Source organism: Podarcis liolepis (genome assembly GCF_965112155.1).
Source record: "Podarcis liolepis genome assembly, chromosome: 4".
Lineage (NCBI taxonomy): Eukaryota > Metazoa > Chordata > Lepidosauria > Squamata > Lacertidae > Podarcis > Podarcis liolepis.
The window spans coordinates 92,894,133-92,907,586 of record NC_139558.1 but is presented as its reverse complement, the minus strand read 5'-3'; the positions used below and the strand labels follow the sequence as shown (position 1 = coordinate 92,907,586).

General features: G+C 41.8%; 1 protein-coding gene across 14 annotated transcripts in view; it reads right to left on the bottom strand.

Annotated features, from left to right (window-relative positions):
• PICALM (phosphatidylinositol binding clathrin assembly protein) overlaps positions 1-13,143 on the bottom strand; it is a 66,601-nt gene extending 53,458 nt beyond the window's left edge. For 5 of the 14 annotated variants that reach the window (XM_083499574.1, XM_083499585.1, XM_083499587.1 and 2 more), the window contains exon 1: positions 12,396-12,982. In XM_083499574.1, coding sequence (XP_083355700.1) covers positions 12,396-12,525 — 130 coding nt within the window. In that variant the 5' untranslated portion in view covers positions 12,526-12,982. Of the gene's footprint in view, positions 1-12,395 lie in introns of all 14 variants that reach the window. The other 9 variants (XM_083499581.1, XM_083499586.1, XM_083499576.1 and 6 more) reach the window with 4 other exon arrangements.
• Between the last annotated feature and the right edge of the window lie 311 nt (positions 13,144-13,454).

The following is a 13,454-nucleotide window of genomic DNA, read 5'->3' as shown; positions in this document are numbered from 1 at the left end:
GACAGAAGCTGACTTATGTGCCAAAGGTAAGATTAGTCAAAATGTGTTTGTGGTCTATTGTAATTTTGCTGCTGGTATGATATATACTGTTACCATAATCAGTTTTTCCAGTACACAATTTGACTTCCATAAGAGACTGTCAAAAAAATGGAATGAAAAACCAGACAACTTACTTTTATTCAAAATGGGGCATACCTCAGTAAACTCAGCTTTGTTCCCTTGTTCAAACGTCTGAGTACAAATGCAGGCCAAAGGAGTATCTTGAGTTAGGTAAATCCAAAATCCATAGTTGGACAATTTATCAGATACCATGTTACATAAAGCAGGGAACGAGAAAAACGGTTCTCAATGTTTCCCACTTATGGTGACTATTTATAACCTCCACTATCAGAAAATGAATGAGGGAGTGCTGTTGCTCTTGGTCCTGCTTATGGACTTCCCATAGTTAGCCATTGCAGGAAGAGGAAGCTGCACTAGATGGGCCTTTTTCAGCTAATATTTTTTATTATTAGGCTCTTCTGCACTGTCTAGTAGTCCACTGTCACAACACAAAGTCTCTCCTCAGTATTTTGAAGCACCACACACATTGGTCTACCTTTCAAAAACATTTCTGTTTTTTAACATTGATGAGCCATTTTATTGTCTTTTTCAACATTAACATCAAAAAACGTCCAACTGCTTTTATCTTTTCTGACTTTCACAATATTCTTTGCTGTATTCTTTTTATCTCAAGCTATAAATTGTGCTAGGGAGATTTATCATTTTCTGGGTTTAAATAAGGGATCAGCTGGTAGACAGCCAATACTTTGTGCTGTACTATATGCTATGATTAAAACTTGTTGCAGAGATAAAGTTACCACATGCTGCACTATGCATCAGCTCTCAATAAATAAAACTGGGAAAGGCAAACAGAATAAAGCTGCTATTTAAGAGGCCCTTTAGGCAAACATTAAAAGGTACAGCTTCTCTTACCCCACTTTTTATTAACTCATCATACCAGAGGCAGCTACTGACCCAAGTTTGAGGTGGCTTGCCTCAGAGGTGGGCAGACTTCAGACTTGCAGGATCAGGATTGTTTTTTTCTAAAACCTTGAGGTCCATCAACCAAAGCCTGGGGCAAAAAAGCACTTAAATAATTAAATTCTGTGTCCAGGAATTTGTTTTGATCACCAACATTAAAATGGAACTTATTACCCCCCCCCCACACACACACACACAAACAAACAACCTCCTGCTTATCCCAAGTTTCCATCATTTCAGCTATAAAATTTAGGCCAGGGAAGAGTCATGTTGTTGTTGTTACTCTTGTTGAACAACTGGGAGGCATAAATCCTTGTTGATATACCACAAATAACCAAACAGTCAATCAGCAGATCAAGATCAATATTTTGTCTATCCCTGGCTTGCCTGACAAAGAAGGAGGACTTGAAAATCTTATGCTAATCAAGTATTGTTGCACAAATCTTTAACGTCAGGGCCTCAGGAGTCCTCCAATATTAATACAATCACTTATCGCTCTTCCTAAAGATCATTATTAACCCATTGCTTTGCACAGCAGCACTGAAGTATGCAACAGGTTAAACAACCAGCCTTAAAACAAGATATCCTAAATAATCATTGACAGATACTTCATGGTAAGATTTATGGGCATATGAGAAAGGACAATGTACAACCTCCTTGATGGTATCGACTCTGCATACCAAGATTCAGCAGGTTTCTGGAACAATGCCATTTGGTGTGGCCATATTTCAAGGAGACAATTACAATTAACCAACATACTATAACAGAAACGTAATCTAAGAAGGTGTTTTACAAGCAGTATGCTGCTTCTGCTCTGAATACTATTGGCAGGTCTTTCATCACTTGGCTTCCAATGTTACAATACCACATTCTGCCCACAGAGCTACCTTCCTTGCATCCTTCTTGGCATCATTTTGCAACAGAACCCAATAATTTTATTTAGCTGAGCATACTGCAGAATTGCATCAAAATACTATCCAGCAGGAGCAGTACTCAACAGGTAAAAACTCCATCAAGAAGTAGTAAATCAGACCATCATTTCAAGCATAAAGTAACTGTTTTGCTTTGCAGCAGCATCTGAAATATATCCAAGTCAAGAATGGGAAACCTATAGCCCACCAGATACCCTAACCAAGCATGCAAAGTACAAAGTCTGAAATATCTAATTTGCAACAAGGATTTCACAGTAAGTCAAAGAATTAATGACAGAGCATTATGAATATCAAATTGCTTTGCTTTCATGAAAAGCGTAATTGTCAGAAAGTAGTTCCATCCATATGGAGTATAACTGGCACATGTTGGCATACAATGCGTTGATTTTTAAGGCAGGGAAAATCCTGTTTTTGTTTGAGTCTAAGGGCTTCAATAATTGTATTGACAGTGTCACGGGTCCAACAAGAACACCATTATAGAAGACCCAAAGCCACCAGTAACCTGTCAAAGCCAAAAATCTGTAGACTTTAGTCTTAAAGAACATGCATCCATACACCCAAGATAGCAAATGCCTTAACTGACCCATATAAATTATCCATAGAATAAGAAGCCCTCAAATCTTAACTGCTTGTTTAAACCAAGGTGCAACAAAAATTTGCCATGACATTAACTCTTTAGGATTGCTCATTGTACAGCTAACAACTACTGAACAAGAAAGTAGTATTTAGTTGTAATTATTATTATTATTTTATTTATTTATACCCCGCCCATCTGGCTGAGTTTCCCCAGCCACTCTGGGCGGCTCCCAATCAAGTGTTAAAAACAATACAGCATTAAATATTAAAAACTTTCCTAAAGAGGGTTGCCTTCAGATGTCTTTTAATGATAGGATAGCTGCTTATTTCCTTCACATCTGAAGGGTTTCCACAGGGTCGGCGCCACTACCGAGAAGGCCCTCTGTCTGGTTCCCTGTAACCTCACTTCTCGCAATGAGGGAATCGCCAGAAGGCCCTCGGCGCTGGACCTCAGTGTCCGGGCTGAACGATGGGGGTGGAGATGCTCCTTCGGGTATACAGGACCGAGGCAGTTTTGTTAGGCCCAAGGCAGGCAGAAAGCTATTATAAGTAAAACCAACACTGCGAAAAATATCCTAGCACATGTGGCATGAAGTTGTTCATAACTTTACAAAACTATCATGGAAAGAGCAAGGGTCAGAAAGCACTCTGTCGGGGGCTTTACATGCTATCACTCAAGTAACTCAAGTAAAATGCCTAGCATCATCAGCGGCCCTGTTTTAACGGAGACCCTCATCTCCACCCCTACTATGGTATGTGTCTGTATGCCTAATAACATTTAACTGAACTCAAATACAAGACCCCTGTTTAACACAGTGAAGGTCAGGGTCCGGGGAAGCATGAGGTACACAAGGACATTGGGATGACATCTGCATGTGCATTCACACTTTAAATGTTCACATGGTCAGACAAATACCTGAACATGCCTCTAGTTTTCTTAACCCAGTTTTCCTTTAAAAAAAATAAAAAATTGCCTTTAGTAGTTGCCACTGCAGTACGCATATTTTGCCCAAGTTTTCATATAGAGAATAAGCATATACTTGACATTTAAACACAATACTTCAGTACTAGTTTTACAGCATCCATTATGCTCATCATCAATATCTAATCAAGATGGAATGAGATTACTTATGAGCCTGTTTGACTACCACTGACCTGAATATGGAAAGGTGTAGCTCAGAAGCTGGGAACATTTAAGTATTCCTTGTCCCTTGAGTGCCATGCCAAAAAAAGATCTCAAATTAAAATTGTAGCACACATACTATGCAAGAACAGAAATAAGCACCTCTGTACGAAAGAAGTGTAAGGTTCTACAGTACCATGGGGTAACAATCTAATATGGGCATGGGCTGCAGGCTGAAACCTAAAACCTAACCTAAACCCTTGGGCTGACTTCATGCCCTAGGTACTGTCCACTTAACCACCAAAAGTACCAAGAATACAGAGCCAAATGGGTTTGCCCTTTGCCAAGTCACAGGGCGCCACTCAGGAACTTTACATAGTCTGTTATCTATGCAGTATTAAGTGAAACAAGCATGTAGACAAGTGGCTTGAAAGATGCTGTAAACCAGGAATTCAGGATTCAGATTTTTCTGCACACCCTTGCTGCATGAAAGACAATACAATAATGTTAACAGGTGCCTAATCAAGGAATATATACTCTGTCAGGGATTTATTCATTATAAGAAGTGTTGATGGATTCTAGATTTTATTTATTGCTAGGCAACTGACAAAAGTTATCTATTGTTGGATAAGATTGTTTTCTACCTAAATAATGAGTTCATCTCCTATACCTGGATTAACATAGCATCAGACAATATTCTAATCTCATTTTTAAATTTCTTTCAATTTATTTCAAGTACTTATACACTGCTTTTCATTTTTTAAAAAAAAAAATCAGAACCCAGTTTACAAGAAAATCAAACAAAATTAAATATTTGAGATGATATCCAAGTCTATTTCAACCCTGACTAAAATAATAAGAGTTAATTGAATATTTCAAAAATGGTGAAGGGGGAGATGTTGAAAAAAATCTGTCTAGTTGTCGTAACTGATTTTAGAGGAAGTTTTAGCTAGTTTTACTTATGGAACAAAATATTTTCAACATTTTAAACAAAATAAAGCAGTGCTGCAAACCACAGCAAAGCCTCAAAATTGCCAATGATTAAAATGTGAGACACTCAACACAAATTGTGTCAATGGTGATACTAAGCAATGTAGTTCTTTTACAGATGCCCAATAGAAGTAGGCATGTTGCAGGTCCATGTTACCATCCTCATTTTCCACAATGAATTAAGCACATCTTGTTACTTTATTTGACACCCACATTACAACAGAGACCCAGCACAAATTCTGATCATCGTTTCATGAGCCGTAGCAAGTCTTGACTCATGCACTCCCCTCTTCTCTGTGTTTACAGCAGCTGAGGTCCTTCAACTTAATTTCGCTTTCTCTAGCAGAAGGGTCCACCCTCTTGCTACACGACGCAATTTCAAATGATATTTCTTGTGCCCAATACTCTGCCAAAACATTTTCGGTATTGGGAAATGAATGCTTGATCATGAACTTTTCGGAAGCTTGGGGAGGAGGTTGCTTTCAAAGAAAGCTTTTTTAAAGTGAGGTGAAATTGTACTTTGAATATTAAAAGGAACAGCCAGAAACACAAAAATATTGATGCCTTAACCACATATTATGCACGAGCCAGGTGAGGTGTATATACAGTAGTACAGAAAGCTCTTGATGTATTGATGTAACAGACCAGCTGCCTGAGCTTAGAATTAGCTACTGCTTGGAAAAAAAAAAATAGCTACTGTTATGTTTGATTTACAATGCTGCACATGCCTTTAAAAAAAGCAACAAGGTGGTCATTATTCCTCCTTCTGATTCGAAACTGAGACAGATTGTGATTTGTCTGTTGCCAATTAGTCCACAGCTCAAACGGGATTTGATATCAGATCCTGTGGACCAATCTGCCTTTTTGTGATGAACACAGACTAGAGCAGTTATGCATGACAGCCCTGTGATTGAAGGATTCAGCAGGAAGCATTAATCTATATGCATTGTACATGCAGATATATTAATAGCTTAGAACTGTTTTACAGTGAGCGATATTAAATCAGGGAACACAGTTTTAAGTTTGAAAGGAATTAGAAAATTTTCGCCAATACCTCCTCTCAGGTTTTCCCTGTAGCATAGAGCATGTGACAGTATTCTAACAGCAATATTGTTAAGACAGAAAATCTTTTAAACTAGGATAATTACACCTCAGCAACAATGCTCCCCACTAAGCTGAACTGAGGCCAAAGCTACCTTACTTGTCAATAACCAAGTCTGCAAAAAAGGTTTTACATGATGTCATTTGATTGTGATTTCATGAAACAGCATATTTTTTCTAGAATAATGAAGAGTTTCAGTTGCTGGAATACAATGTCTACACATACTTTACACTCCAGTGTGCGCTGTAATTTTTGGATTGCACTTTGAAACAGTTGTTTTTTTACTCTTTATGTTTGAATATACCGTACAGTGGTTCATTTGCATTGAGATGGGCAATGCAGGTTAGGAGCTGGTTATACCTAATCCTGGCATAAGACAAAACTTTCCATTTCCCTCCTCAATGTTGGCATTGGTAATTTGAAACAATAATTTTTTTTTATACCTGAAGGAGTTTTCACATGCCTTCTAGGAAACAAGCATCAAATCCAGCAAATAAAATGCTCTCCAAAAACTTCATGGAATACTTCCACATGTTGTAATTCAAATATTAAAGTGTGTGAGGTCTGAAGTTATACAATCAATCCCAATTTGAGCAGCTGTACAAATTACACAATTCAGGTTTGGCCCAACTTTCAAGAATTCCTGTGAAAGGAGAACAACACTGCCAGGCTGACTGTATGTGCCAGACCATCTCCACAAGAGATTTTTCTCCCCTATAGAATTAGATCCTCTTCCACTCCAACCCACAAAGCAATTACAACTGAGACACAAGACAATCTAAACATATAATGTACACATAAGAATACTTTTATTTCCTCAACTAATTATGCTTTAAGCAAGGAAGGAAGGAAGATTAGGTGCTTGGTATAGTGGAAGATTGCAAAGGAAGAATTTTTCAATCCCAGGATTTCAGAGGCAGCAGACCATATGGTAAAAGGCATTACTAGGAAGCTGGAATACTTCTAGTATCAAATGAATGTTGTCAGTTAAGGGATTAGCCATTCAGTATCCACATGCTGCTTACAGAGAGCAAATAAGGAAGAACACTGTGCAATCAGGCTTTGGAAGTCCAAAGCATTCATAAGCCCAGATGTTTCTCCTTGAACTCCACGATTCCAGCTTTGAAAGCCTTCATAAAGTTTTTACTTCGTTGCCAAGAGAACCTTAGAAAACTAAATTCACCAATCTGAGTCAATGTGGGCTTTTTATTGAATGCTAAATATCTGAGCACCCTCCCTTGTAGTTTTAATAGTAATACATGTATAAATGCAAGGTACTTTAATTGGGCTAGTAAAACTGCAATCCTAATCCCAGTTACCTGGGAGTAAGACCCAAGGAATTCACTAAGATTTACCTCTGAGATGGCATAGTTTAGCAGCCTGTGTCAGACACACTTCAGAGACATGTATTGTTTGTCACCCTAGACAGAGCTACACCTCATCATACCATCAATACCTTATTGAGAATGACCCAACAACCTTCACATGAACACAGTTACACTACTAAAGATGCTTTTAAAATATAGAAACCAAAAATACACATTCATTAAATAGCATGGAATACCTCACTCAGAATCTAGGCCTTCATTTGTGTAATACAATGGTACCTTGGGTTAAGTACTTAGTTCATTCCAGAGGTCCGTTCTTAACCAGAAACTGTTCTTAACCTGAAGCACCACTTTAGCTAATGGGGCCTACTGCTGCCACCACGTCGCTGGAGCACGATTTCTGTTCTCATCCTGAAGCAAAATTCTTAACCCGAGGTACTATTTCTGGGTTAGCGGAGTCTGTAACCTGAAGCGTATGTAACCTGAAGCGTATGTAACCTGAAGTGTATGTAACCCGAGGTACCACTGTACTTAAAAGTTATCTTAAAGGGAAATTACTAGTGATAGTTACGGGTACTAGCAAACAAGTTTTCTAAGATAGTCTAAAGGAGACTAAAGGCAATCTACTTTCTTTGGAAGTTGCTATGACACATTTTAGTGTAAAAAAAAAAAGACTAAATCTTCCTCCTCCACTTCCAACTCTGTAAAGGAAGACAGAACCATCTGCCAGCTCTCTCCAGATAACTATAAACCAGCCTTCCCCAACCTGTTGCCTCCCAGGATTTCTGAGATTACAACTCCCATCAGCTCCAGAAAGTATGGCCAATGGTCCAGGAAGGTGATAACTGTGGTCAAAAGCATCAGTATCACCAGGATGAGAAAGACTGTTCTAAGCAATGAAAGCTACAGTATAGCCACAAGCAGAGTACAACATCATCACATTCATGAATTAATAGTGAGCCAGTAAATTACATGCTAAGAAGAAAGCGTAGCCATTCTCCCACCATCTCATAACAATGTGACTTGGCTGAAATTTTCTTTCCAATATCACATATAGTGCTCAGACCTTACATATGAACAGTGGCACAGTGTGGGTTGCCAGCACCCAGAGCAAGGTGCAAAATTGGGGAAGGGGGATAGCATGTTGCCATGGGTCTTCCTCCCCCATTTTTAGCATAAACTCTGAGGTACAGGCTTGCCCAGGAGGTGCTGGATGCAGACTCAACCCGCTCAACTAGAGCTCCTCAGGTGCCACAACTCACCCTGCACCAGCCACTTCAGCTCTCCATAGTGCACTCACAAGAAGCTCTGCCAGTCCAACCCAGGAGCCAACACACTGCCAATCAAGGCTCATGTGGCCACCTTTGTTCCCACTGGGTGCTCCAGCAGTGCCAGCAATTGTGCGAGAAGCATGTGGTACACAGCATCTGTAAGCAAAGGACATGGATCTGATTTGGTGATCCATCCCAGCTGTGGAGGAATTGGAAAGGAAGCCACCTCCTTTCCAGCCATGCAACACTTTTGGGACCACTGCAACACAGTGGCATTGTGCCCAGGGCAACCGTCCCTGTGCTCCCCCATACTATGCCACTGCATATGAACAAGATTTAAGCCACCAGGTCTTCCCAAAGAGATTATGGCATGCAACACCTACAGCTGTTAGTGCATGCTTCCTCAAACTCGCCCCCCCCAGATGTTTTGGCCTACAACTCCCATGATCCCTAGCTAGCGGGACCAGTGGTCAGGGATGATGGGAATTGCAGTCTCAAAACATCTGGAGGGCCAAGTTTGAGGAAGCCTGTGTTAGTGCAATCTTTCCAAATCAGAACCACAAACTTGAGTACTCTACCTGCTTGACAAACACAAAAGAATAAACCCAACAATTTGTCCTCTACTTCTAAAACTGGCAGGGTGCAGCAAGCTAACTCCCCACCCCCCACCCCTGGTGCAAAAGCTTTAAAGCAGAGACCAGGCTTTGAAACATCTGTAGGACAAATGATAAGAAACCAGCTGGAACTCTCTACAGCTGCAGATCACTCTTCTAGGCAGATAAGGATGTTTGTTTTCATCTGCCATCAGGAGATTTCTACAGGAAAATTTCAAAGAACATATCATGCACCTGCTGTTCAGATGCACATTAAAAAATCTTCTCAAACCAAATGTAAGAGCATGCATGGAACCTCTCCAAGCTGTTCCATCAGCCTTTAATGTCAATGGAAATTCTGACTATGTATTATATATTTTTAAAACTGCCAAAAAAACTAAATAGTGAAACTAATATATTTTCATATAAGCACTCTTTTTCATAAGAATCTGGTGGGTGGGGGGGTTAATGAACAAGGAATCAGAGGAAAATAGAATAAAAGAACATGGAGTTTGGGGTCAATTGCAACTTGAGCACAGAAAGCTCACCTTTTTAAAAAAAAAAATCAAAGTGGGTACAAAAATTTGCACCCACTATCAGGTTCTACATCCATAGGACAATTTCATAAACATACAAAACACAACAGTCCTGATAATACAGCAGAATTAAAAATTACTTCCATTATGGTGCTGCTCAAAGCCTGGTGATATCAGACTATTAAGAGCTTCATAATGTTAAGATTCCCATCAGTCACATGCAACCCACTAACTTCAATACTGAGCCCACACACCCATTAAGAAGCAGAAGACTTCAAACTTATTTTCACTATGCAAACTTGTAACTTAAAAAGTGCATAGACATTTCCATCATATTACAAAGTAGGAAATGAAACAGATGACAGGACCCTCAAAAGAGGAACCAAGTACCTTAAAGCGGCATTCACAACTTTATGAAACTACGAGGCAAGGAATACATTTGGAATACTACGTATTAGCTTTTTCCTTGGGGATCTCACATTAGAGGCAGCCAGAATTATCAACGGGTGAGGTGCCAGACTCAAAGTGAAATTCCATTGCCTCAATCCACCCTGCAAAATGGATGGCTACACATTTTCAGGGTGGCTAACCTGTAACCCTCAAGATGTTACTGAATTCCTGCTCCTATTACCTTTAGCTTGCATGACCAAAGGTCAGGGATGATGGAAGCTCAGGTGCAAGAACATCTGAAGGGTCACCAGCTAGTAGTCCCTTATTAAGCTCCTTGAGTATGGAGACATTTGAAGACGAACAGTGGATCACACAGCTGGACCCTCAAGTGCTTAAGTGTTTATTTGGTCGCATGACCATATTTCAAGCTTTAACAAAAGGTGCCAAGATGGCATAAACATTATTCCAACTTCTAAGTAGTCATTTCCCCAAACCATTCTCACTTCAACAGGGGTACAGAAGAATCAATTTAAGAGGCTACTGGTGATATCTCTCATGTATGTACAGAGACATACATGTCCACTTAGACATATACAGTCTGCAAAACTCAAACATTCTGAGAATTTTCTGCAAGCAGCCCTGGCAGGAAGGTTGTTATTTTTCTAAACTGCAACTTAGAAAACTTTTATTCTCAGAAAGTTGTCAAAGCTAAAGATACAATTGCTCTACTTATGTACTTCAACATTTAAAATCTTGATACAATGTAACTTGAATGCAGAAGTAGATGGTGTCAGTTCCTCTTCTGAGCAGAATTTCCTGAAGATGAGCAGCTAGGCCACAGAAGTAGTAGTAAGTGGTTGCTGCCAAAGTCACGTTCTATTAGCAGGAATGAGAAATGACTCCTCAGAAGTTGTTGGATCAGTTCCCATCAGCCCAGTCAGCATGGCCAATGACCACAAATGATAGGAAGTGTAATCCAGTAACATCTGGAAGGCTACAGGTTCGCTATCCCTGATTTATACACTAGACAAGGGGTACAATGGAAAGAGAAACCTGAAATAAGTAACAAGGTAATGGAGACAGGCTCAAATTACATATACAGAGACTGTCAGGAGAATGAAGGCAGGTTTGAGACATTTCAAATATCAGGAGGTGTGCTTCATTTATCAGTTAGGAGGAAGATTACAGTGCCAAGGGAAAGATGTAGCATATCAAATAACAAAGGCAAGTTTCATAAAGGAAGTGGTGAACTACTCAGTGTCACACTGGAAAAAAATGCCTAAGGATAATGGTTGTACTGAAACTTTAATTGGTTTGATTGGTAGATTAGTCTAATAGTTAACCAATTCAGTAAATGAGTTATTATTGTTACTATCAGCAGCAGCTATACTGTTTCTGACAAACCATTAGAATAGGAAGAAAAATAAAATAGCCAGGAAACAAGCTGCAGCTGTAGCTAATTAAATCATTAATCCTTATACTTCTTTCAATAGGCTAAAATGGTATGTACTAACATTGAAGTTGCACTGGTTAAACATCTGGAGGAGATCAACTAACAATTCAATGGTTTGGCATGGTTACAGTAGACACTGTACTTTTGCGGGGGGGGGGGAGTATCAAGAGAATGCAATGATGTGATTCCCAAGAGATCAAAAACGTTTTAAGAGATGACACAGTAGAAAACCACTGAAAGATTGGGGACCAAAGTTGAAGAACACAACATGTGTCTTACTAGGTCCAACCAAAATCCAATCTAGTCCAGGAAGCCTGCATGAAGACAATCACCATTCCCCACTTTTGTGTGCCAGCAACCATTCGGCTAAAAGCCACTGATAGACCCTTACTTTCTAAACCAATTACACATATATTCCAAACTGGCCAAAATCACACTGTGAGGTAACAGGTTCCTTAAATTAAGATGAGAGGGTGCCAAACACTGTGGGGAAAGAGGGGTATAAAGCTTCATAGAAAAAAAGTAAAAATTAAAACTGGGGGGGAGGGAGGTGATGCTGTGCAGAACTGAACACATTTCTTAAGTGTCATGTTACACGATATATTAATGTACCATATGATCACCTTTTTATTCCCTTATGGTAGAGTGTTTATGTGTATATAGGTACTATACACACATACATAAACACACAAACACATATGTATATGTGCGTGTGCGTGCATATATATATTATATGTATGTCGCTTGGAAACCAAGCATCTAATAGGCTAAATAAATGAAATGAGTAAAAACCAGAAGAGGGTGCCGTCTCGTTTCATCTCTCATTTCAGAGAGGATGGTGGAAAAGTGGGAGTAGAAAAAAGGGGGGGGGTCCTACGTTGAGATGTTGTAGCAAAGCACAGGAACTGCAATCCAAGTACAGTATTTGGCCGGCGAATAAAACCGGGCCTGGACGGGCAGCTCGGGGAGGTTGGCGGGGAGGGCAGAGAAGGCGACAGCGAGAATGGCGAAGGTCGGGGCGGGGGGTGGGGGAGGGAGAAACGGAAAGAGAAAGAGCGAGGAGAAGTCCGTCTCGACTCACAGTCCAGGTGCTTCTTCTTGGGGCCCATCACCTCGTGCGTGGTGGCCTTGCAGACGGTCTTGGACACGGCCGAGCCGGTCACGCTGTGCTGCGCCGCCGTGATGCGGTCGGTCAGGCTCTGCCCAGACATGGCGGTGCCGGATTCAGAGACACTCCGCTGCCGCTGCTATTCCTCAACCAGGCTGGCGAAGCAGGGACGGGGAAAGGAGGAGAAGGAAAAGGAAGGAGGGAGGGAGGGAGGAAAGGAGGGCGGTCCCGGCTGGACTCAACAACGCCGCCGCGGCCGCTGAGGACGCCCGGCAGCGCTCCGCCTTCGGAAGGGCCGGGCCTGTCACCCGGGAAGAGGCTTCTCCTCCTTCCTCTTTCCTCCTCCTCCTCCTTCCCCGCCTCCTCGGCCTCGACCACTACCGCGGCCTGCCGCTCGGCCGCCGCCGCCACCGTAAGCCTCCCTTCTCCTTCCCTCACGCACACATGCACAGCTGGTCGCCGCAGGAAAATGGCGGACGGAGGAGACGCTCAGCTCCACCTCAGAGCTTTCCGGGCCTCCGGCATCACGTGACGCTCTTACTCTTTCTCTCTCTCCCCACCCTCCCTTCTATCGCCCGCCCGCCCCCCGCCTAGCCACGTGACATGCTCTTTAAAAAAATTAGGGCCACACCCCCTCCGCCCCTGCCACGTGACATTCCATCGCCGCCGCCGCCGCTCTTCCCCCTCGCCGCCCGGCCCGCCTCCCCGCACCCACCCCGCGGCAATGCGTCTTTCTTGCCCCCGCCCTTCTCCCGCGTAACAAGCAGGAACGCGGTGACGAAATCGGTCGGGAGTTGCCGCGCGACGCGCTCTTTCCTCCCCCGCCTTCCCTCGTTCTCTTTTTCATCGGCAACGGTCACCAACGGTTTGAGCCGGGGGGGGGGGCTTGTAACCGTCGCAGGGCCTGAGGGAATATCTCGGCCTCGGTATATTCCCGCCCAAAAGGGGGGAAGATGGGCCTGTCGCCATACGTGCCTGGCTTGCCTCCCATATTGTTGTTCTGCTGGCAACCCGCCCTTTACTTTGGACTCT